The sequence below is a fragment of the Bos taurus genome, chromosome 10 (assembly GCF_002263795.3).
Source record: "Bos taurus isolate L1 Dominette 01449 registration number 42190680 breed Hereford chromosome 10, ARS-UCD2.0, whole genome shotgun sequence".
Classification (NCBI taxonomy): domain Eukaryota; kingdom Metazoa; phylum Chordata; class Mammalia; order Artiodactyla; family Bovidae; genus Bos; species Bos taurus.
The window spans coordinates 88,682,447-88,707,208 of record NC_037337.1 but is presented as its reverse complement, the minus strand read 5'-3'; the positions used below and the strand labels follow the sequence as shown (position 1 = coordinate 88,707,208).

At 41.3% G+C, this 24,762-nt stretch overlaps 1 protein-coding gene across 1 annotated transcript in view; it reads left to right on the top strand.

Annotated features, from left to right (window-relative positions):
- The window catches only part of SPTLC2 (serine palmitoyltransferase long chain base subunit 2), a 95,274-nt gene extending 77,343 nt beyond the window's left edge, over positions 1–17,931 (top strand). The window contains 3 exon segments of the mRNA NM_001099081.2: positions 7,956–8,091; positions 10,009–10,138; positions 17,538–17,931. Of these exon segments, the coding sequence (NP_001092551.1) occupies positions 7,956–8,091; positions 10,009–10,138; positions 17,538–17,657 (386 nt within the window). The 3' untranslated portion in view covers positions 17,658–17,931.
- The last annotated feature ends 6,831 nt before the right edge of the window (positions 17,932–24,762 follow it).

The following is a 24,762-nucleotide window of genomic DNA, read 5'->3' as shown; positions in this document are numbered from 1 at the left end:
AGATTGAACCTGGGTCTCGCACATTGTAGGCAGGTTCTTTGCCATCTGAGCCACCAGGAGGCCTTGTAAGCAGGTTTTAGATGCTTGCTATATTTTTTGAAGCCTAAGTTCTGAGTAGTTAGCACTAATGGCCATTGAAGACAAAATGTCTGCTCCCTTTTGTATTCCTTACTTTGTACATTGAGGTTATCTTTTTTGTTTGTTTTTGTTTGTTTGCTTTTTAACCAGTCCTGAGACTTCAGAAAATTTGTAGCTCATAGAACATTGTTCTGATCGATAAACTGTCTGGAAGGGATGTCTGGAATGCAGTTGTACAACTGCAAAATCTGTTTAGCAATAGTTAATAAATGTAACTCTAAATCTAACTCTGTTTTGTAAAAGTGATTTAAGGTTATCAATGTATGAAAGTGAAGTTGCTCAGTCGTGTCCTACTCTTTGAGACCTCGTGGACTGTAGCCCACCAGGCTCCTCCGTCCATGGGATTCTCCAGGCAAGAATACTGAAGTGGGTTGCCATTTCCTTCTCCAGGGGATCTTCCTGACCCAGGGATCGAACCCAGGTCTCCCGCATTTCAGGCGGATGCTTTAACCTCTGAGCCACCTGGGAAGCCCTATCAATGTATGCTGCTGCTACTGCTAAGTCACTTCAGTCGTGGCCGACTCTGTGCAACCCCATAGACGGCAGCCTACCAGGCTCCTCCGTCCATGGGATTTTCCAGACAAGAGTACTGGAATGGGTGCCATCGCCTTCTCCGCTATCAATGTATAGTGGTTGTCAATACATAGATAGTTGCGATGTTCCTTCTAGTCCATCTTCTCCCTTTTTAGGCTTTCAGTTCAGTTCAGCTCAGTCACTCAGTTGTGTCCGACTCTTTGTGACCCCGTGAATCCCAGCACACCAGGCCTCCCTGGCCATCACCAACTCCTGGACTTCACTCAGACTCACGTCCATCAAGTCAGTGATGCCATCCAGCTATCTCATCCTCTGTTGTCCCCTTCTCCTCCTGCCCCCGATCCCTCCCAGCATCAGAGTCTTTTCCAGTGAGTCAACTCTTCGCATGAGGTGGCCAAAGTACTGGAGTTTCAGCTTTAGCATCATTCCTTCCAAAGAAATCCCAGGGCTGATGTCCTTCAGAATGGACTGGTTGGATCTCCTTGCAGTCCAAGGGACTCTCAAGAGTCTTCTCCAACACCACAGTTCAAAAGCATCAATTCTTTGGTGCTCAGCTTTCTTCACAGTCCAATTCTCACATCCATACACGACCACAGGAAAAACCATAGCGTTGACTAGACGGACCTTTGTTGGCAAAGTAATGTCTCTGCTTTTCAATATGCTATCTAGGTTGGTCGTAACTTTTCTTCCAAGGAGTAAGCGTCTTTTAATTTCATGGCTGCAGTCACCATCTGCAGTGATTTTGGAGCCCCCAAAAATAAAGTCTGACACTGTTTCCACTGTTTCCCCATCTATTTATCATAAAGTGATGGGACTGGATGCCATGATCTTCGTTTTGTGAATGTTGAGCTTTAAGCCAACTTTTTCACTCTCCACTTTTACTTTCATCAAGAGGCTTTTGAGTTCCTCTTCACTGTCTGCCATAAGGGTGGTGTCATCTGCATATCTGAGGTTATTGATATTTCTCCCGGCAATCTTGATTCCAGCTTGTATTTCAGTTTCCTTTAAAGAATTAAATCTAATGATGCCGTCACAACCCACTGATCCATCATATTCATTTTACTTCGCTCCTTAGCATAAAATGTATTATAAGAAGTTGAGGAGCTGCAATATTAACTACACATACATATTTATTTTCTCTCTCTCTCTCTTTCATGCCAAGCTGTAGATTTTTACTGAAAAGATCCTAAAAATGGCTTCATTCTAACAAATTGCCCAAAAGGACCGCCAACACAGTAAGGTTCATTTGTAAAGTTCAAGAGAATCAGAACAGGGGTTCTCTCTAAATTGCCTTTATGCTTTTTGTCACCCTTAAAAGTAAAGATTTATGTTTGAAAAATAGAGAAGAATGCTGATTTCTTATATTACCATCTGTGTTCTCTCTGAGGCAAAGATCAAGACCTTTTAAGAGTTAGTATTTTTTTTTAACAATGCTAACCTTTTTTGTTTAAATTCACATTTGACCCTATACTTGATATAGCTTTGCAGTGAGAAAACTCTTTAGAAGTGAGCTTGGAGGTTGAACTTAAATACCATGCTTCTTGTATTAATGTTAACTGGTATTTTATATGATGTTTAATTCAAAATGGATAGCTGTGTTGTCTTTAAAATTCAGTATCACCTCATAAGAGATAACCACTTTCCTAATATGTATAACTGCAAAAGTTTACTGATTTGTAAGTAACTTGGCTGCTTTTCCTATTCTTATCTTTGAAATTATTAGGTTGAATCAGAAGAAACTGCCTTTTTAAAGTCAAAAATAGTCAAATATTGGTATCTTCTTGATTCTGCCCAGTAGTTTTTGTTTGATAAACAGACCACTTAATTTCTGGGTTTCTCTGTGACCGCCATTTCTAATTTAGTTCACTTCTTTCTCCAGCGCTGGTCTTGATTCTTCCCCTCAGTCTTTATTCTCTGCTCACCACTGATGATTGCAGTTTGCTGTTGCAGATGAGTTTATTGGAAGTACTACTCTCTGCTTGCCTCATCCTTGCCTGCATCTGCTTAGGCTCCCTCGCCCGTTCATCCCTGTCCCATTCATTTGCTAGTAAGTGCTATTTAAAAAGTAAGGTACAGATGCATGTGTGCATGCATGCTCATTCACTTCAGTCGTGTCCAACTCTTTGCAGCCCTATGGACTGTAGCCCACCAGGCTGTTCTATCCACGGGATTATTCGGGCAAGAATACTAGAGTGGGTTGGCAAGCCCTTCTCCAGGGGGTCTTCCTGACCAAGGGATCAAACCTGCATCTCCTGCATTGCAGGCAGATTCCTTCTTGCTGAGCCACCAGGGAAGCCCAAAATACAGATATTGTTACCCAGTAAAGGGATAAACACTTCAGAGTTTGAAACAGACATAATTTCTGGCTGTAGTGTGAAAGCAAAAGCACTGAACTGGAATCAGAAAACCTTGATCTTCCTCCTACTGAATGAAAGGCCTTGGAGAAAATAGTTTAACATCTATGGGCCTATTTTGCTGTGTGTAAAGTATAAATACAGTTGACTTGCGTGCAGTGCAGATATGAACTGCCCGGATCCACTTATATGTGGATATTTTTCAATAGTAAATACTACAGTACTACATGGTCCCTAGTTGGTTGAATCTGTGAATTCAGAGACACGTCCAGCTATTGAGTCTTGACTATCAATTATATGTGGATCAATCCCTGTCTTACTAACGGTCAACTCTAGTACATATTTTACCATATCCTCCTAAAGTAAGTTAGAATCAAGTGAAATTGAGCTGTTAGTTGCTAATTATAGTAATTCTTTCCTTATTTGGGCATGACTAAGATGCTTAAATATATATTTAGGAGGTAAATTTTTTTTGAAGTATAGTTGATTAACATTGTTTTAGTTTCAGATTATAGCATGGTGATTCATTATTTTTGCAGTTATATTCTATTGTAAGTTATTACAAGATAATGAGTCTAATTCTCTTGTTGTTCAGTCCCTCAGTCATGTCCAACTCTTCGCAACCCCATAGACTGCAGCACACCAGACTTCCCTGTCCTTCACTGTTTCCTGAAGTTTGCTCAAACTCGTGTCCATTGAGTCGATGATGCCATCTCATCCTCTGTCATCCCCCTTTCCTCCTGCCTTCAGTCTTTCCCAGCATCAGGGTCTTTTCCAATGAGTCAGCTCTTAGCATCAGGTAGCCAAAGTATTGGAACTTTAGCTTCAACATCAGTCCTTCCGATAAATATTCTTTCTGGGTTGATTTCCTTTAGGATTGACTGGTTTGATCTCCTTGCTGTCCATGGGACTCTAAATAGTCTTCTCTAGCACCACAGTTCGAAAGCATCAGTTCTTTGGCACTCAGCCTTCTCTGTGGTCCAACTCTCACATCCATACATGACTACTGGAAAAACCAGAGCTTTGACTGTACGGGGAGCTCTGTCCGCCAAGTGATGTCTGCTTTTTAATACACTGTGAAGATTTGTCCTAGCTTTTCTTCGCAAGAGCAAGTGTCTTTTAATACAGTAAATTCTCTTGCTTATCTATTTTATATCTAGTAGTTTATATCTGTTAATCCCATAGTTTTAATTTGTTCCTCTCCCCTTTGGTAACTGTAAGTTTGCTTTCTAAGTCTGTTACCATTTTGTAAATAAGTTCATTTGTATCACTTTTTTAGATTCTACATGTAAGTGATACCATATAATGTTTGTCTTTCTCTGATTTACTTCACTTAGTATGATAATCTCTAGGTCTATCCATGTTGCTGCAGATACCATCATTTCATTTTTTTTATAGCTGAGTCATTTTCCATTGGGTGTGAGTGTGTGTGTGTGTGTGTGTGTGTGTGTGTATGTATCTCACATCTTCATCCATTCATTTCTCAATGGACTATTATGTTACTTCATGTCTTAGCTATTGTAAATTAGTGCTACTATGAATATCAGTGCATATCTTTTCAAATTAGACTTTTCATCTTTTCCAGATATATGCCCATATAAGTGATATCACATAATATTTGTGTCTCTCTGACTTGTTTCACTAAGCATAATATTCTCTAGGTCCATCCTGGTTGCCACAAATGGCATTATTTCATTCTTTTTGTGACTGAGTGATATTCCATTGTGTGGGTTCATATATATATATTCCACGTCTTCTTAATTCAGTCATCTGTGGATGGACACTTGGGTTACTTCCGTGTCTTAGCTGTTGTAAATAGTGCTGATTCGAACATTGGGTGCATATATTGTTTCGAATTAGTCTCTCCTTTTTTTCCAGATTGCCAGGAGTGGAATAGTCAGATGATATGGTAGTTATATTTTTACTTTTTTAAGGAACCTCCATGCTCAGCCTGGTGGCTGAGTCACTTTACGTTCCCACCAGCAGTGTACAGGGTTCCCTTTTATCCACATCCTCTATTTAGGAGAGAATTCTTTTAAATCTGAACTGTATAACTGCCAAAATGAAAGTTGGTAATCTCAACTCTGATGTTCATTAACGTGTAAATAGGTAAACAAATTGTGGTGTATCTTTGGTAAGGAATACTGTTCTGCAATAATAAGGATATACAAGTTGAGAATTTTAACTGCCTGTTCCCAGTATCTTCCAGTTATGCATGTGGGTGTTAATTTAGATGTATTTTCTTCTGGGACTCTTCTTGTCAGGGAACAGATGACAGTGAATGGCGAGACTGAACTGTCTACTTCCTTTCATTACAGAAAACATGCTTAGAATGATATAGCAATAAGTGGAAGTGGTGAGGTCTAAATCTCTTGGCATTTCTTCTTTACCTTGATAACTTTTCTAACAGAAGGTAATTTGTGGTAAGAAAAAGGTAGCAAGTTGTAAAATAATACAGGAAAAATTAATGTATATGGAACTTAGCAAATTTGTCAGTTTCTTTAAAAATCTTTAATAAGATATCATTTATATACAGTAAAATTCACTAAAGTGTAATTCCATGAGTTTTAACAAATGTATGCGGTCATGTAACCATACCGTAAAGTACAGAATACTTTCATCACCCCTGAAAAGACGCCTCATACCCCTCTCCGTCAATCATCTCTCCATCCCCTGGCAACCACTCATCTGTTCTATCACTCTAATTATGTCTTTTTAAGAATTTCCTATAATTGGATTCATAAGAGTGTAATCTGTTGTGTCTAGCTTATTTCATTTAACATAATACTCTGCAACTCATAATCATTTTGGTATTTTTCAGTTATTTTTATCTCTCTTCATCACGTTTCCTCTGTTTTTCTGAATGGATGGAGCATTTTTATAATAGCATTTTTCATCCTTGTCTGCTAATACTCTGTCATTTCTGCTCTGTTTCTCTTGATTGACCTTTCTCCTAGTTGCTGGGTCATATTGTCCTGTTTCTTTGAATGCCTAAATTCTTTTACTACACATCATGACCTTGTGAATTTCACATTATTAGGGACTGCATTTTGTTATATTCATTTATGTAATAATGTTGGACTTTGTTCTTGGAATCAATTGGATCCTCTCAGGACTTGCTGTTGAGGAGTGTTTGGGTGGGCCAGAGCAGCTTTTAGTCTAGGGCTAGTTTAGCTCCACTACCGGTGTGATTTTAAGGTCTTTCCATTCCAGTTGGTGAAAGTAGAAATTGTTCCCCGCTCCGTAGGAGTGCTGGGAATTGCTTAATCTGCTGCTTTCTGGTGGATCTCCCCGGACTCTCATGGTTTCTTCTCCTGTGTGTGCAGCTCAGCCCTTTGCCAGAGGCTCTTCTGCAGGCCCAAGAGCTCTCTTGGTGCACTTTCCTCCTCTCCTTTTGTGCTGCCCAGTAAATTCTAGCCACCTTAGCTTCCCCAACTTCAAAATCTGTTGTCTTCAGCGGACAAGACTAGGTCCCTGCTTCCGGAGCAGCCTGGGAGCTGTCTCTAGGTGGTATGGAGGCAGTTGCAAGACTCACTTCTGGTTTCCTTCCTCTCCAGGAGGACAGTTGTGCACTGCCTGTGGCCCAGTGTCTGAAAACCATTCTTTAATATACCCTGTCCAGCTTTCTGTTGTTTACAAGCGGTTCAGTAAATCCAGTTACAAGAAGTACAGTAAATCCAGTTCCTGGTACTCTTTTCACAGCTGGAACTGGAAGTCTCTTACTCTAAATGTAGAGTAAGCATGTGTTGGTATTTCTAGGGGAAAGTTAGAGTATGTTGCTCATCAGTTATCAACATAAATGTAACATACTTTAATGTCTGCTTTAATATTTGTAAGATGTATGTCATAACTTAAATGATGTTCTTCAGTGTTCACACTAATCTAATCTACGCTTGTGTTAGCTTCTCTGGTCAACTTAAAATTATTTACATAAAGAATATTAATTTGGGGTTATTTGTAGCAAACTTACCTAGAGTAGTCTCCACATCAGTGATGGATATGTTAGTGTTTTGAGTCTAAGAACATTTGTTAATCATCTGTATTTCCAGTTGATTGATTTATCTTTGAACTGTATGATTATATTTTTTAAAATATGAATCTGCTGGATTTCTCATATATGTGAAAAAATGACCGCAACCTTCCTTATTTGTGAGCAGATTTTGAAAACTGTTGAACAGTTCTTAGCCCTTACAAGCTGATTTTTTGAGTTTGTGTCTTGCTCTCTATAACAGAACAATTGTTTTAGGACATCTGTTCGTAGATCGACGTCCCATAAAGTCAAAACCAGGTCAGATATCTAGTCAGCAGTTCGAAAAATGTATGCCTTAATCCATTTGTGTTTAGGAAAGATGAACGAAGTAGGGTTAAAAATATGATTTTTACATTACACGGGTATGCTGCTGCTGTTTGATAGGAGTTTTAGGAAAATGGTAATACAAACTCAAAACTCAAGAAGAAAATGTGGGACTCTCTGATCTTATATGTAAAATCATTTTGCAGCAAAGTTTTTGGAATGAATATTGAAGTTGAGAGACCTTAATTCTAGTCAGCTGTGCCACTTATTATCGTATGACTGTAAGCCAGGCACAACCTTGTGAGTCTCCTAATATAAATATATGTATTTATATATTATATATTGTATAAATATTTATATAAACGAATTGGTAGTAAGTGTCTTACCTACTGTGAAGGGTGGCAGGGTGTTAAAGGAGGCGGCACCAGTGCACCTGTTTGAGGACGCCTGTGTGCCACTGGCAGTATTGGGAATACTACTCCTTAAACTTCATTTTGTACATTACCATGAAATCTACATACACTCAGCACTTACCATGACAGAATTTACCAAAGCAAGATATCTTTGTGTCTTTTTATATTCCATACAGTTTACTGTGCAAAAATTATTTTGTTTCCCTCCCCATGATTTTCCAGGCAAAGAGTGTATTCAGCAGTTAGCCGAAAACGTCAGGTATTTCAGGAGACGTCTGAAAAGCATGGGCTTCATCATCTATGGAAATGAAGATTCTCCAGTGGTGCCTCTGATGCTCTACATGCCAGCCAAAATTGGGTACTTTTTTTTTTTTTTTTTGGTTATGTGCGTAGGCTTTCTGATTTTGATCCACGGGCTTTTCACCACAGTGGCTCCTCTTGTTGCAGAGCAAGGGCTCTAGAGTATGCAGGCTTCAGCAATTGTGGCACATGGGCTCCGTGGTTTTGGCTCACAGGCTCCAGAGCTCAGGCTCTATAGTTGGGTTGCACGGGCTTTACTTGGCTCCGCTGCATGTGGGATCTTCCTAGACCAGGGATCGAACCCATGTCCCCTGTATTGGCAGGTGGATTCTTAACCATTAAGTCTCCAAAATTGGGTACCTTTTTGCAGATGACAGATCAGCCTCTTATTAGACTTAAGATCTCCCATGATGTGAGACCAGGGTTGTATGTTCTGTTAGGTAAAATTATCTTGGTCACATTATGTTAACCTTCATTTGCTAGATGTGCCATTGAGTAAACAATGGATTACAGTTTGTAAAATGCATTAACTTGTTAGTCTTTCATTAAACAAACATTTGAGTTAAGTGTACTCTTCTACGGGGTTAAGATAGGTCAGTTAATAAACCACAGAAATAGAAATCCCTGTCCTTGTGGAGTTTATGCTCTACTGGGGCACGAGTCAGACAAACAATAAATAAGGAAATTTGTAATATGTATGTTAGAAGGTTTTAAGTGCCATGGGAGAAAACAGAGTAGGATAGGGGGTGAGAGCGAGTGCCTTGTGGGTGGGCAGATTACAGAATTAAATGGGATGGTCACCCCTGGGTGGGCCTCAGTGGGAAGGGAAGATGATATACAAGCTGGAACTCATAGCTGAGCAAGTTAGCCACTTGGAGAATGAAGCTTCTGTCCAAAGGCCATAATATGGGAATATATTCCTTCCACTGCTAGCCAGTGGAAGACTAGCAGGAGGTGAGGGGCTGAAGTGCAGTGCCCAAGGCGGGCAGTGAGCCATGAGGTCAGCCGTGTAATTGCACAGTTACCAGATGTGTGCAGTGCACCAGCCCCTTTGGCTTGTGCAAGGCATATATAATGGAAATCTTTGCCCTGAAATAGCTTTCGGTGTATTTGAGAAGCACAGATGTATAACAAAACCAAAATATATTTGAAAAGCCGATATGAAGTAGATAAAGGAGTCATCTGCTTAGTCAGTAAAAAGGGCACATCTTTTCAGAGTTGAGAGTTTGGGTCTTAAATATAAATTCAAATAAGGATCATTTCTCAGGTTTAAGTGAACTCAGCAGAGAAGCAAGTTTTTTCTTCACCTTTGAATATCCAGTGCCCACCATAGCTCCTGGCACTCAGCAAATGTTTATTAAAATGAATTATTATAGGAGGGGAAATTAAATCAGGGAACCTGGGAGTATGGTGGTCCAGGTGGTCATCTGAAGATGGGATGAGCTGGCCTCACACACACCCAGGAAACCCTGAATGCCAGTGGCAGCTCAACACCTAAATCGATCCAGAAAATGCATGGTCTGGAAGGCTAATGCTTGGTCTTTCTACCAGCAGAAAAACGTCCATATTATAGCAGATCCTCCACATCCTTAGTCTTAAAAAATTTTTTATACTGCCAAGCCTAACATTTCAAGGACCAGGCTTAAACTCAAGTTCATTTTGAAACCTCTGAACCACTGTTACATATCAGGGACACCTTAAAGCTACCACTGCAAATTACTTTGACAAGCCTTATTAAAAATTGGTCTCTGCCAACACTTATCCTTTCACCTTTCTGTGAAACCTTTTGGGAGAAGACCACTTTAGGATTGAATAGAGTCTTTTTGTAAACTGTCAGCTTTAACTTTCACAGAAGTTAGAAGAAACTCCTAATAGAAATCTCTAGTGCCTTTAAGAGTTTAAATCACTCAGGACGGCAAGACCTTTGTACTGTGTGCTTTATTATTCTTCCTAGTTTCTTGTTTTCCCTTTGCAGCGCCTTTGGACGGGAGATGCTGAAGCGAAATATTGGTGTAGTTGTGGTAGGATTTCCTGCTACCCCAATCATTGAGTCCAGAGCCAGATTTTGCCTGTCTGCAGCTCATACCAGAGAAACACTTGATACTGTAAGTAGACACTTTCACTTTGATATGCTGCTGCTGCTAAGTCGCATCACTCGTGGCCGACTCTGTGCGACCCCATAGACGGCAGCCCACCAAGCTCCTCCATCCCTGGGATTCTCCAGGCAAGAACACTGGAGTGGGTTGCTATTTCCTTCTGCAATGCATGAAAGTGAAAAGTGAAGTCGCTCAGTCGTGTCCGACTCTCAGGGACCCCATGGACTGCAGCCTACCAGGCTCCTCCGTCCATAGGATTTTCCAGACAAGAGTACTGGTTTGCCAGTGCCTTCTCCGTCACTTTGATATAAATATACCTTATACTAAGAAGGCCTGTGTATCAGGTGAAATCAATCATCTGTTGGTCCTCATGGTCATTGAGCACCTGAGATAGATAGTCACTGGTAGACGAGGGAGCACACAGTGCTGTTTAATACATGGCTGTTAACAAAAAATTGCAGAACTGTTAGCATCACCCACCAGATCCTGTGTGATCAGGGCTCTTGGGAAATTTCTGGCTTCATCTTGTTCCACTCTCTCCTTCATTATAGTCTCTACAACTCTTTATTCTCTTTCTATTCTAGCTTTCTCTTGCAAGCTTTCCCACCTGTTTTTCTGTGTGTGGAAGTTTCTCTCTTGATCCTTCTCTCCCCTTTGTCTGGCTGACTGTTACTCATTTATCACATCTCCACGTAGACTTACTCAAGGGTTTTTCCAAACCCTCTTGCTAGATGTTTCTGAAAATCCTAAGACTCTTGCCTAGAAAATTCTTTACACCTGTAGTTATTTAATGGCAGTCTTTTCCATTAGGTAAGTCTTAAGCAGGAACTAAGTCTATTTTTTTCATTCTTGTGCCAAGCATATAATAGGAACTCATAATTATTACTGACTATAAAAATTTATGGTCTCTTAATATGTTCTCGTCTCTTGGTATTTCTTTAATATGCTATTACCTCACACATAAGACTTCAGACTTTTTAAAGCTTTAAGGTGTCCCTATGTTGGGTGCATTTAGTTCATTTCAGTTTAGTTCAGTCGCTCAGTCATGTCCAACTCTCTGCGACCCCATGGACTGCAGCATGCCAGGCCTCCCTGTCCATCACCAACTCCAGGAGTCTACTCAAACTCAGGTCCATTGAGTCGATGATGCCATCCATTGATCTCATCCTCTGTCATCACCTTCTCCTCCCACCTTCAATCTTTGCCAGCGTTACAGTGTTTTCCAGTGAGTCACTTCTTTGCATCAGGTGGCTGAAGTATTGGAGTTTCAACTTCAACATCAGTCCTTCCAATGAATATTCAGGACTGATCTCCTTTAGGATGGACTGGTTGGATCTCTTTGCAGTCCAAGGGACTCTCAAGAGTCTTCTCCAACACCACAGTTCAAAAGCATTAATTCTTCAGCACTCAGCTTTCTTTATAGCCCAACTCTCACATCCATACATGGCTATTGGAAAAACCATAGCTTTGACTAGACAGACCTTTATTGGCAATGTCTCTGCTTTTAAATACGCTATCTAGGTTGGTCATAACTTCGTCTTTTAATTTCATGGCTGCGGTCACCATCTGCAGTGATTTTGGAGCCCAAACAAATAGTCTGTCACTGTTTCCATTGTTTCCCCATCTATTTCCCATAAAGTGATGGGACCAGATGCCATGATCTTAGTTTTCTGAATGTAGAGCTTTAAGCCAGCTTTTTCACTCTCCTCTTTCACTTTCATCAAGAGGCTCTTTAGTTCTTCTTTGTTTTCTGTCATTAAAGTGGTGTCATCTGCATATCTGAGGGTATTGATATTTCTCCTGGCAATCTTGATCCCAGCTTGTGCTTCATTCAGCCCAGCATTTCTCATGATGTACTCTGCATATAAGTTAAATAAGCGGGGTGACAATATACAGCCTTGACGTACTCCTTTCCCGACTTGGAACTAACTGTTGCTTCCTGACCTGCATACAGATTTCTCAAGGGGCAGGTCAGGTGGTCTGGTATTCCCATCTCTTTAAGAATTTTCCACAGTTTGTTGAGATCCACACAGTCAAAGCGTTACATCTTCCTTGGGTTTATGCTGTATGGGACTCTGCACTTTCTGGACTTGGGTGGCTGTTTCCTTTCCTATGTTAGGGAAGTTTTCTGCTACTATCTCCCTATATTTTCTTAGGCCCTTTCTCTCTCTCTTCTTCCTCTGGGACTCCTATCATGTGAATGTTGGTGTGTTTAATGTTGTCCTAAAGGTCTCTAAAACTGTCCTCATTTCTTTTAACTCTTTTTTCCTTATTCTTTTCCACTCCAGTGATTTCCACCGTTTTATCTTCAAGTCACTTATCTGTTCTTCTTATTCATTTATTCTGTTGATTCCTTCTAGTAGAATCACTAATAATAAAAATATTCCTTCTATTTTTCATTTCAGTTATTGTGCTGTTGAACTCTGTTGTTTATATTTTCTAGCTCTTTATTATACATTTCTTGTACCTTCTTGGTCTGTGCCTCCATTTTTTATTTTTCCTGAGATCTTGGGTCATCTTTATTATCATTACTGTGAATACTTTTTCAGGTAGATTTCCTGTCTCCACTTCACTGATTTGTCTTCTAGGGTTTTATCTTGATCCTTTGTCTGGAACATACTCCTCTGCTGTCTCACTTTGTCTTAACTTTCTGTGTTTGCAGTCTCCATTACGCAGGCTGCAGGGTTGAAGTTCCTCGTCCTTCTGGTATCTGGCCCCTGGTGGCTGAGGCTGGTCTAGAGGCTTGTGCAGGCTTCCTGGTGGGAGGGATTGGTGCCTGCCCACTGGTGGGTAGAGCTGGGTCTTGTCCCTCTAGTGAGCAGGGCCATATCAGGGAGAGTGTTTAGAGACAGCTGTGGGCTCAGGAAGTCTTTAGGCAGCCTATCTGGTGATGAGTGGGCCTGTGTTCCTGCTGTGTTGGTTGTTTGGGCTGCCGCATCCAAGCACTGGGTGCCTACAGGCTGTTAGGTGGGGCCAGGTCTTGGTGTCAAAGTAGCAGTCTCCAGACTCTAATGAGTATTCCCCCATACCTCCACCACCAGTGTGAGCCACAGCCACCCCTGCCTTCCCTTGGGGACCCTTCCAAGACCAGCATGTAGGTCTGGCCCAGGCTTCTATGGAGTCACGGCTTTTCCCCAGGGTCCTGGTGCATACAAGACGTTGTGTGCATCTTCCAAAATGGAGTTTCTGTTTCCCCCAGTCCTGTGGAGGACTGTAATCAAGCCCCACTGGCCTTCAAAGCCAGATGCTGCTCCTCCCATTGCCAGACCCCCCACCCCAAGCTGGGATGCCTGACACGGGGCTCAGAACTCTCCTTCCTATAGGAGAAACTCTGCAATGTAATTATTTTCCAGGCAGTGAGTTGCCCACCCATTGGGTGTGAGATTTGATTGTATTGCGAATGTGGCCTTCCTGCCATCTTGTTGTGGCTCCTTTGTCTTTGGATGTAGAATATCTTTTATGATAGGTTCCAGTCTTTTTTGTCAGTGGTTGTTCAGCAGGGGGTTGTGATTTAGAGAGAGGATGAACTCAAGTCCTTTTACTCCACTGTCTTGTCTCCAGCCTCTTTAAGATTTCAGACTTCTAAAAAACACAAAAGGATTTCAAACTTTAAATAAATACTACTTTCTAAGAGTTTATAGAGCTCTAGAACATATTTGCATAAAATTGGTTGATAGAAAAAAAAATTAGGTGATAGAAATATCAGAATATTAATTCATGGGAGAGCTACTAATCTTAATATTATGAATGCATGTTTTAAAAAGCTTAATTTTTAAAAACAGCTTAATTGACATTTTAATTTTCTTAACTGCTAAAGATTTTGATTTTTTTGTCCCTATTTCTTCATAGCAAATCTTCTACAAATATGGTATATTCTTAATCATCTGACACTGAAATGGGATTCAATTTATTGATATTATATCTTTGTTTTTCTTCTTCTTTATTTTTTTTGAGATTTTTCCGATAGATTTTCCCTTTACTCAAAAATCTTACTGATGAATTTCTTCTTTCATTATTTTTTAACCCAATGATACCAGCTTCTCTTCCATCCTGTTTGGGTATTTAAGAGTTTCAACACACCTTTTAAAAAATAACTGTCATTAAAAGCAATGACTAAAGTTATTCACTATGTCTTCTAAAAATTTTTACTCCTGATAACTAAACAGATTCATGAAATAACTTAGCTGTAATCAGGTATCTTGGTAGATTTCTATTGCCAATAGTGTGTTTACCAGTTGACAGTTCTGATCTTTTTCTCATAATATCCATTGAAGGATTATTTGACTTTGCCTTCCATTTAGGTTTTTAAGCATAAAGTTTTTTTTTTTTTTTGAAACTGCAGGTTTGTTAAAGTCATTTTGTCTTAATGATTTTTTATGGAAGTAACATGAACATTATGAGATACAAATGAAGTTTCATTTATTAATAGGCCCTGAGACATGCTTCTATATATAGGAAATGCACTATAATTCACACTAAAAAACTAACCTGCTATAGCTAATAAATATATTCAGCAAAGTTGCAGAGTAAAAAACACAAAAATTAGTGTGTTCTATACACTGGCAGTGAACACATGAAAAGGAGATTAATATTTCATTTACGATAGCATTCAAAAGAATAAAATACCTAGGAATAAATTTAACCAGGGAGGTGGAAGACTTGCATATGAAGCTGTAAAACATTGCTGGAAGAAATGAAGGAAGACTTAAATAAATGTAAAGATAGCCCATATCCATGGACTGGAAGATTTAAGTTTATTAAAATGTCAGTTCAGCAAGATCTGTAGACCCACTGCCGTCCCTATCAAAATTACAATGGCTATTTTTGCAGAAATAGGAAAACTGATCCTTAAATTCGTATGGAACAGTAGGAGGCCCCAGATCAGCAAAACAATATTGAGAAGGAAAATAGAAGTTGGAGAACTCAAACTTCCCAATTACAAAACTTTCTACAATGCTACAGTAATTGGAATGGTGGAGTACTAGCATAAAGATAGACTTGTAGACCAATGGAGTAGAGTCAAGAGTCAAGAAATAAACCCAAATATCTATGGCTAATTGATTTTCAACACGGAAGCCTAAGACTGGTTAATGGAGAAGGTATAGTCTCTTCAATTAATGGTACTGAACAGCTGGATAACCACATGCCAAAGAATGAAGTTAGACCCTTACAGCATGGATGAGCCTTGAAAACAGGATGCAAAGTGAAAGAAGACACAGAAGACCGTTCATATGCAGTGTCTAAAACAGGCACATCCACCGGGCCAGGAAACAGATCGGTGGTTGTCAGAGCCTAGAGGAAGGAGGAACGAGGATTTGAGTATGGACTTTATTTTTTGAAGTGATAATGTTTTAAAATTAGATAGTGATGAAAGTTGTACAACTCTGAATATACCCAGAAGCACTGAATTATGAACTTCTAAGAGGTGAATTTTGTGAATTATATCTCAGTAAAGCTATTATTTTTAAAAAGGAGAAGAGCAGAATTGTCAGCTTGGGGATGTGCAGCTATTCTAGAATATTCTCTTATTCAAAGACCATATGCAACCCTATAATTAACATGTTTTCCCCCTAAGAACTCATCTTACCCTGTCATCCAGAAGTTCAGTGTAGACTATTTGTTAACAAACTTTGATACTTGTAATGGTTTCTTATTCCTAATCTAAGCAGGTAACCTCACAACATGGCCAGCAGTTTGTAGTTACGGTTTTCTCTTTTATGTCAGTAAAACCTGTTCATCTGAGATATTTGTTATAGTATCAGTCTACATTCCTTTGGGCTGCGGTGGCTTTCTTGCTCATTTTCTTTTTAAATTGATGAACAATATCATGTTCTTCTGAATATACTTTACTTTGTGATTTAGTAAGTCATGTGTTGTTTTAAATTAGTAAGTCCTATATCAGAGGTTGGGAGAATAAATGGCTTAAGAGATTCTCTCAGCTGAAATTCAATCTTAAATTGTTTCCATATGGAACTTTTAATTAAACCTCTCCTCAAAGGTACCACTGTTCTGATAGCCTATTGAAGTCCAACTCTTACTTGCTTTTTATATTTTTCACATTTGGAGTGAAGAGTATTTTTTTCTTATGTTAGGATAAATATGCAATACTTTTTATTAGTGTCCCCCTCCCCATAAACACTGATTTCTTAAAGGCTAAACTTAAGAACATTTGAATGTGCCTGTTACCTAATAATCAGCTGATTTTCTTTTCTGAGCTAGATGGTGTACATTTTCCTGTGTAATTATCACCCTGAGTGGACAAATGATGCATATGATGTGATGGAGATTTGGAGAGCCACAGTCAAGCAGCCGGGCTTCTACCTTTTCTTAGTCTAATGAGGTAGTGTCCCAGATAGAGCCATTCTCACCAAAGCCGAGCCTATTAGACTCACGTCCACAGATGCCTGTGGAGTGAACGACAGTGCTGGAGAGCTGCCTTGAACTGAAAATGCAGTCTGTGACCTGTGCCAGGTGCTTTTATTAGAAAGCCTTAGAATCCAGGATTTCAGAATTTTGGCCATCGTCAATGGATTGCTCTGAGAAATTCCCATCACACGCATCACACATCCCTTTCTTGCATTGTGACTCTCTGTTCTCACTCTCTGTGTGCTGCTTTTTGGAAAGTTAACTGTGAACTATGATTTGTATACTTTGCTGTATGTATGTATACTTCAACCAGGAGTTGGGTTTTGTTTGTTTTTAAGTATATATAGGAAACCGTAGACAGATTACGAGGTAAGACTAGTGTAGCAATTAGGAAGAGATTTTTCACTTCATCACTTGTCTTAGTGTTTTAATTTTTATAAGAAACATATTATCTTTGAAAAATAAAAGAGCAAACTTTACCAACAAGAAAGTTATACTGAGAGTTTTGATGGAAAGACAAGATAGTCTGTCCACGTTAGGATTTGGGGGTTTAAAATCAAACCTGAGTTTAAATGCTGACTGTTCTTTCTTTTTTCTTACTGAGTCTGCACAGCAGTGCATTTGGGGACTTTCTTCATCTCTCATCTAGGAAGCATCCCAATGCCAACTTCTTACTGCTTTTCTGGTAGTGTGATACCAGAAAGAACACATACTGGAGGATAAAAGGAGAGGTGACAAGTTGTAGCCATCCTGGCCAATTCAGGGTACACACTCCTTCTTCTAGAAGCATGTCATACGTTGATTAATTATACCCTTCATCCTGAATCCCTGCTGTCCACAGCCTGTTCTTCATGGTCAGCCTGATGTCCTTGCTCAAAAACCTGCTCTTTCCACTGCCAGACTCTAGTCTGCTCAGAGCAAATGCACTGGGCACAGCCTACCTCAGGATGGCCGTGCCATGATGATTTTTAGAAAGGTGAAGCAGCAAGTGTGCCTTCCTCCTCCTGGCTCTGACTCACTCCTGCTGTGTCTTGTGTACTAGGCTTTAAAGGAGATAGATGAAGTCGGGGACCTGCTGCACCTGAAGTATTCCCGTCATCGGTCAGTACCCCTCCTGGACAGGCCCTTTGATGAGACGACATATGAAGAAACAGAAGACTGAGCCTTTTTGGTGCTCCGCTACAGGACCTGTCTCACTCACCCAGGAACTGCATGTGGCCTCTCTGAGCCAGTGGCAGGAACCACACTTCCGTGGCCATCTCACGTGAAAGACATTTCCTCAGCTACTGACGGCGGCCACCTCCACTCTCAGCGGCGTTTTGTAAATAGTGAGAAACTGCTGCACATCCTTCCTTAGCTACATTTCACCTTAAAAAAAAAAAGGGGGTGACTCACTTTGCTTTTTTTTGTCTATTAAAAAAAAATGTTTTATTTTATAACTATTCTACTTGTGAAATCACGCTGACCCTAGCCCGTCTCTGGCTGACCACGCAGGCTGTTTCGCTCTTGCAGCCCCCTCCCACTCCTGCGCCCGGCCAGAGCTCCTGCCGTCCCTGGCCCTCCTTCCTGGGGAGCAGGTGCCTCCCACTCACCTTCAGTCAAGGTCTCAGAGGCTGCCAGCCTTGGAATCCCTACTGAGCCAGTCACGACACAATCCACCAGTGTTTTAAAGGTGACTGAAGTCTAGCCGTGTGAGAAAGGCAGTCAAGACTAACGTTGCCGAAACTGCCCCCCTCCGCTTGGAACTCTCTCTGGCCAGGAGCCTCTGAGGCTTGGTCTTTGTCCGTTTTGTTCTGGCTACCAGAGGATAATCCTCCTTCACCATCAAATGTTTCTCCATAATGGTCACCCTCTGAAGGTTATGTCCAGTTTCTGGGTGTTTCCCAAGCTACGATCTGACACTCCTGCCCCCTCTTTAAGACACGGAGATTGCACCCACTTACCACCCTGGTCAGACCTCGGTGCTGAAGCTGATGCCCAAGCTCTCTGCTCTGTGCAGAGCAGCCCCTCGGTGATCCCTCCTCCTGCCAGCATGAGAGGGCAGGGGCCGTGTGGAAAAAGGTGGTGGCTCCTCGTATCCACAGAACGTCTGGGTTGGTTATTACTGCTTTCTACTTTTCAAAATTATGACAGCCTCTGCCTGGGTCTGGGTCCAGATTAGGATTGAAACTGATAAAGGAAAATGTGGGTGAACCCCCTGGAGGGCTCAGAAGGTGTTTGTCACGTTCCTGAGTTTGCTAGCTCACCCTCTCAAGAGGATGGCCTCTGTAAGTAGCACTCTCTGAGTGATGTTGCTCTTTCGCCCTCAGTGTCCTGGTGCAGTTCTCAGCTGGCATTTGGGCCTCGGGCTCCATCTCCTTCCGTTACCTCCTTGTTTCTCCCTGAGAAGTTCTGAACACACTTTCTCTAACCTGAGATCCTCTTTTGACTCCGTTTTCATTACCAGGCAAGGGAACATCTTTCAGTGAGCTTTATACTGCTTGACCAAAGAACAAATCCGAAAATCACCCTGTTAAAGTTCTTACTTTTTTTTTTCCGTTGACCAAAGCTTAAGTGAAGAGAACTTTGGACTTTTTTGTACCCAGGATCAGCTTTTAGTAGCCATCCAGCACTACAGGGGAAGGAGTGGAAACAGAATGAAGACCTATGTGTGAAAGCAGTTTTGTACATTTTTGAAATCGCTCCTTTTATCGGCAAAAAAAATTCTCAGTCCAAGTTCTCTCTAGACATCTTGTCACCAGATGTGGTATTTTGTGCTGAAACGTTTAGTGGAGGACATAAACGATGCTATTGCTGGTAAAGTTCTGTTTTCATGTCTTAAGTTATCTTAGGTCACTCTCAGCATCTGAGAACCTTAAGCCCTTGAAATAGTTGGAGGTTTTATTATACTTTTTTAAAGAATTAAAAAAAAAAATGAGCCAGGTAGAGATGCAGGGACTGCATTTAGCAGGTACAAGTTGGAGTAAAAAAGACTGTGGTAAACTAAGTAATTAGTCGTGTAAAATAAAATACATTACTAACAATCCCTGCACATCTAGTCCTCACCGTAGAACCCCATTAGAATACCAGAGAGCTTTTGCTGGTATAGAGTTTGCAAAAGTCACAAACTTTAAGCAATGAACTTAATGGCCAGTCTTTAATTTTGACTTGCATGAAGTCACTGCAACTTAAAATGTCAGTTATGTGGGCATTTAAATATATATATATATATATATATATATATATATATATATATATATCACTTTGCTATGCAGTTATTTCAGGATAAATGCAGTTAAGTTATAGGTTTATTTTGAAGTGGAAAAAACTGTGATCTCACCAAGCACTCTACTTTCGAGAGGAAAAAACATTATGCACACTGATTGTCTCTTCCTGAAACTGTAATGTAAATCTAGGGTCCAGTCATATCACAAACACCATTATTTAACCATGTACTTGGGAAAATACAAGTGTATATAAATGAAGTCATTGGGAATGAGTAGAAACAAACCCAAAACAAATAAGTGTTGTTTAGTACATGGTTTAACACAGCCTGCTTCAGGAATCTGATGGGATTCAAACAGGTATCTGCTAACCATTCCTACCAAAGCTGATCCATCGGACTTAGCTGATAGAGGTGTGACTAATCCTTACTACTTCTTCTCATCCCTCTTTTCATGTAGCGTTGTCTTCATCCATTGCAGGTTTATATGACCGTTTTGTGCAGATCGAGTCAGAAACCAGGAAGTATATAACTAGGGGACATCAAAATCACATCCAAAGAATTGATCAAGTGGCAATGTCAGATTCTCCTCCCATCTTTATTAAAAGCTTTGCCCTAGAATATGGCGTGTGTTTTGGAACAAGTAAATATTGAAAGGGAAGGTTCAGGGTTAAGGTCTTTGGAACACCAAACTTTTCACTTTGCTTTGGAACATTTTTTCCCTTTAAAAAACATTCTGGTCTCCGGAGCCCAGAGTACTGCTCGCTCGTTTGAAGAACTCGGCACCTTTAGTCTTTTCATCACTATCTTAAACTTTTGTGATAGGGTATTTCAGTTGGTCAAACAGGCTTCTTCCTTATGTGGGGATGGAAGGTGAGCAGAAGTAAGGGACACAGCTTCTGAGGGCTGTGTGTTTGCCTGGTGCCTTTTCAGAAGCCAAAGCCGTTTATTCCCTCTCACCTCCCTTTCCAAATTGATGAGGATCTCTGGCAACTTGTCATACTGGGTTAGGCAGCAGCACAGAACTGCTAGTCACATGAAGAAAGAGAATTCGGGTTCTTCTTTTGTATGAATTTGTGGCAAAACCACCTTCAGAAGGTTGAATATAATTGACTGTCGCCCAGTTTTCTCTTTTTTTGGCCACTCCGCATGGCATGCAGAAGTCTAGTTCTGCAGTCAGGGATCAAACCCGCGCCTCCTGCAGTGGAAGCGTGGAGTCTTAACCACTGGACTTCCAGGAAAGTTCCTCCTGGTTCTTTTGTAATAATACAAAGAGTTGCTGTGACCACATTCCCAGGGTGTCTCTCTTGATGTTCTAGGTAAGCCAGAATAGGTTTTAATCTCTACTTGCTATAACCTGTGTGGTTAGAAAAGACGAAAGAGTTCTTTTCCTCTGTCCACCGTCAGGAACGTCAAGAATTGTTGAGCACTTCACGCAGGTAAAACCAGTGTAGCCCCAAGGGGTAATGAAGGGGGAGTTAGGAAAATCACAGGATTCGTCTTGGCCATTGAGCAGCTGTCTGCTTCAATGCACCCTCAGCCTGTAGAGTGATATGCTGCTACCTGCCTAACATGGAAGCTCAGTGCCCAGGGCATCTTAATCCATGAAGCTAGTTAATCAAAATATCTTCTATTCTCTCCTCAGCATTACCTCCATGAAACACGGTGTTCAGAGTCCTGGCCAGTTGCCATGTGCCCAGATAGCTAAGTTAGACAGCTGGCTTCCTGCCTTATCGTACAGAAGAAATGTCAGGACTTGCCAGTAAGCCCTTTGCTCTTAATGTGTAAAAATGCCATTGCCCCTTTAGTCACTTCCAGTACTTCTGAGCACCTTTCCTATAGATTGAGCCTTTTCTAGGGAGGAGACTGAAGGGGCTAGCTCAAGCCCTCATTGGAAATGATCTAGTCTCTGCTGAGTCTGGAGTTATCACATTCCCAGTCATTCTTGGGAAGGACTTGGGGGAGCTGTGGTCAAGGTCTTGTTTACTACAGAGTACACATGATAAATGGCCTTATAAACTGAAATTCTTTGTGGTATGATGAGTTTATTCAACTGACCATAAAGAATTCAGTGGTTATCTTAAACTGCCATTACTATGTTTTTAATGAAGCATACCCAAAGCTCTGTTCTTCTGGAGCAGTTGTGGGGAGGTTGAATGAAAGGTAAAAGTTAGTTCGGCGCCCTGATATTGTGCCAGGCGTCCTGCCTTGTTGCTGTCTGCGTGGATAGTGGATCCTCCCATAGACGAGGAGCCTGGAGCCCACTCAGTGTCTGCTTTTTCCACCATGGTTCCAGAGTTCCTGTGCACAGCTTTGTCGCTTGGCCCAGGTCTTCTAAGAAGTGTGGGACATAACCCTGGCCAGGGTGGAATGTCTTCACCCTTAGCATTAGGTCTTGTTCCCTCAGTTGTTAAGGGTTGGAACAGTAAAAAGCATCCTCAGTGGTTCTTCAGAGGAGACTAGTGAGGTCACCAAGACAGCCAGCATGCAGACACAGTCTTAATGATCCCTCTCTGGATAAAGGCAGCTAACATTAAGAGAAGGGGGAAAGATAAACGAAGAATAGAGACATAGCTTATGGGGAGCTTAGCTCTTTATTTTGTTGGCCTGTATATTTTTCATTCCTGAAAAACTGGAATTTGCAAGAGGTGCTGTGATAACCCTTCTCCAGCCCTGTAATGCTCATATAATCTGAGAAAGAGAAGGGAAATATATAAATTAATTTTTTTAAGATTTAGTATTGTGTTAAAATGTCACCCTGTCTCCCTTCTTTGCTGAATGATTTTTTTGTTTTGTTTTTGATTTGTTGGATGATGGTTGAGCTATAAATAATGGCTTGGGGAAGGTGTATCCATTCTGAGAGTGTATGTTAAGAGCTAAAGGGGAACTACTTGAGATGACTTAAGAATCATCCCATGCAAATACATTGTTTTGCTCCAATAAAATACTCAAGAAGCTGTATCTGCCTTTATTCATTCCACCAATAAATACCGAGTGCTGTTCCCACGCCAGGCCCTGTGCGGTGTGTCACTCAGTCATGTCCGGCTCTTTGCAGCCCCATAGACGGCAGCCTGCCAGGCTCCTCTGTCCATGGGATTTCCCAGGCAAGAACACTGGAGTGGGGTGCCATTCCCTTCTCCGGGGGATCTTCCTGACCCAGGGATCGAACCCATAGCTCCTGTACTGGCAGGCAGATTCTTTACCACGGAGCCACTTGGGAAGCCCAAGAGGAATTCATACAGGGAGTCATTAAGGTGGGGTGGGGGAGACCTTTGGGTTCACAGTAGCTGGAACAGTAACAGAACAAGCTAAGATTTTAACAACATAACTCACCCCCTCTTCCCACCTTGTACTTTGGGTCATCACAGCATTCAACCAGTAAATACCGAGTGCTGTTTCCATGCCGGGCACTGCACTGAGCATCACAAACGAAAGAAGTTAGGGTTCCTACTTTCAAGTAAACAAATAAGCACACAAGCCAAATACATTAGAAACTACTCAGTGCCGTGAAGGAAAGGCGAACGACGTGAGACGACTGGAACCAGTGTCTGGTTTAGACAGAGGTGATAGAGGAGACTTTTCTAAGGAGTGGAGACTCTGGAAGAGTGTGGTTAATGGTCACTGAGGAAAGGGCCAGTGGTGAGGTGGGGCTCACGAGGTGCTGGCCTGCTGCACAGGCTGTCGTGGTGAGTTTATCTCACTGGGAAAGGAGTGAAAACTTCTAAGCATTGGAAGGAATATTCCCTAGCATGCTTTTTGGTAGACAATGACAAATTGATAAAATGTGTATGGAAATGCAAAGGACCTAGAATAGCCAAAACAGTTTTGTAACGGAACTTACACGTGTGTATGTGCTCAGTCATGTCCAACTCTGTGGCCCCCGTGGACTACAGCCCACCATGTTCCTCTGCCCATCGAATTTTCCAGGTAAGAATACTGCAGTGGGGTGCCATTTCCTACTCCAGGGGATTTTCCCGACTCAGGGATTGAACCTGATTTCAAAACTTTGTGCAAAGAAAACTGCAGTAACCAAGAGTGGTATCAGCCAAGCAGTTGATACTAGACTAGTCACAAAAGAGCAATAAAACAGAATAGGGAGTCCAGAAGTAGACCCACACCCGTGTGGTCAGTTGATTTTCACACATGCCAGGTTAATTCAATGGGAAAAGGACCTCAACCCTAATGTAACATAACAATTAAATCATTGATCTGAACATAAAAACAAAGCTGCTAGGAAAAACTATGAAAGAAAATCTGTGACTTTGGATTGCTGCTGCTAAGTCACTCCAGTCGTGTCCAACTCTGTGTGACCCCATAGACGGCAGCCCACCAGGCTCCCCGTCCCTGGGATTCTCCAGGCAAGAACACCGGAGTGGGTTGCCGTTTCCTTCTCCAATGCATGCAAGTGAAAAGTAAAATTGAAGTCTCGCAGTCGTGTCCGACTCTTAGCGACCCCATGGACTGCAGCCTACCAGGCTCCGTCCATGGGATTTTCCAAGCAAGAGTACTGGAGTGGGGTGCCATTGCCTTCTCCGGTGACTTTGGGTTAGGTGCAATGATTGCTTCAGACACAAAAAAGGCTCAAAAAATGCTGATAAACTGGACTTACTAAAAAAAAAAAAGCAAAAAATAGGAAAAGGTAACAAAAATGTAGGTCACAGACTGGGTTAAAATATCCACAGAACATTTATCTGACAAAGGCTGTCTAGAATATATAAACAATTCTTAAAGCTCAGTAGGCAAGAGATTTGAACAGACACTTCACAAAAGGAATACTAGTGGCCAGTAAGCACATGGGAAAATGCTCAGTATCACTGGTTACATCAGTTCAGTTCAGTCGCTCAGTTGTGTCTGACTCTTTGTGACCCCATGAACCGCAGCACGCCAGGCCTCCCTGTCCATCACCAACTCCTGGAGTCTACTCAGATTTGTGTCCATTGTATCGGTGATGCCATCCAACCATCTCATCCTCTGTCATCCCCTTCTCCTGCCCTCAGTCTTTCCCAACATAAGGGTCTTTTCAAATGAGTCAGCTCTTCGCATCAGGTGGACAAAATACTGGAGT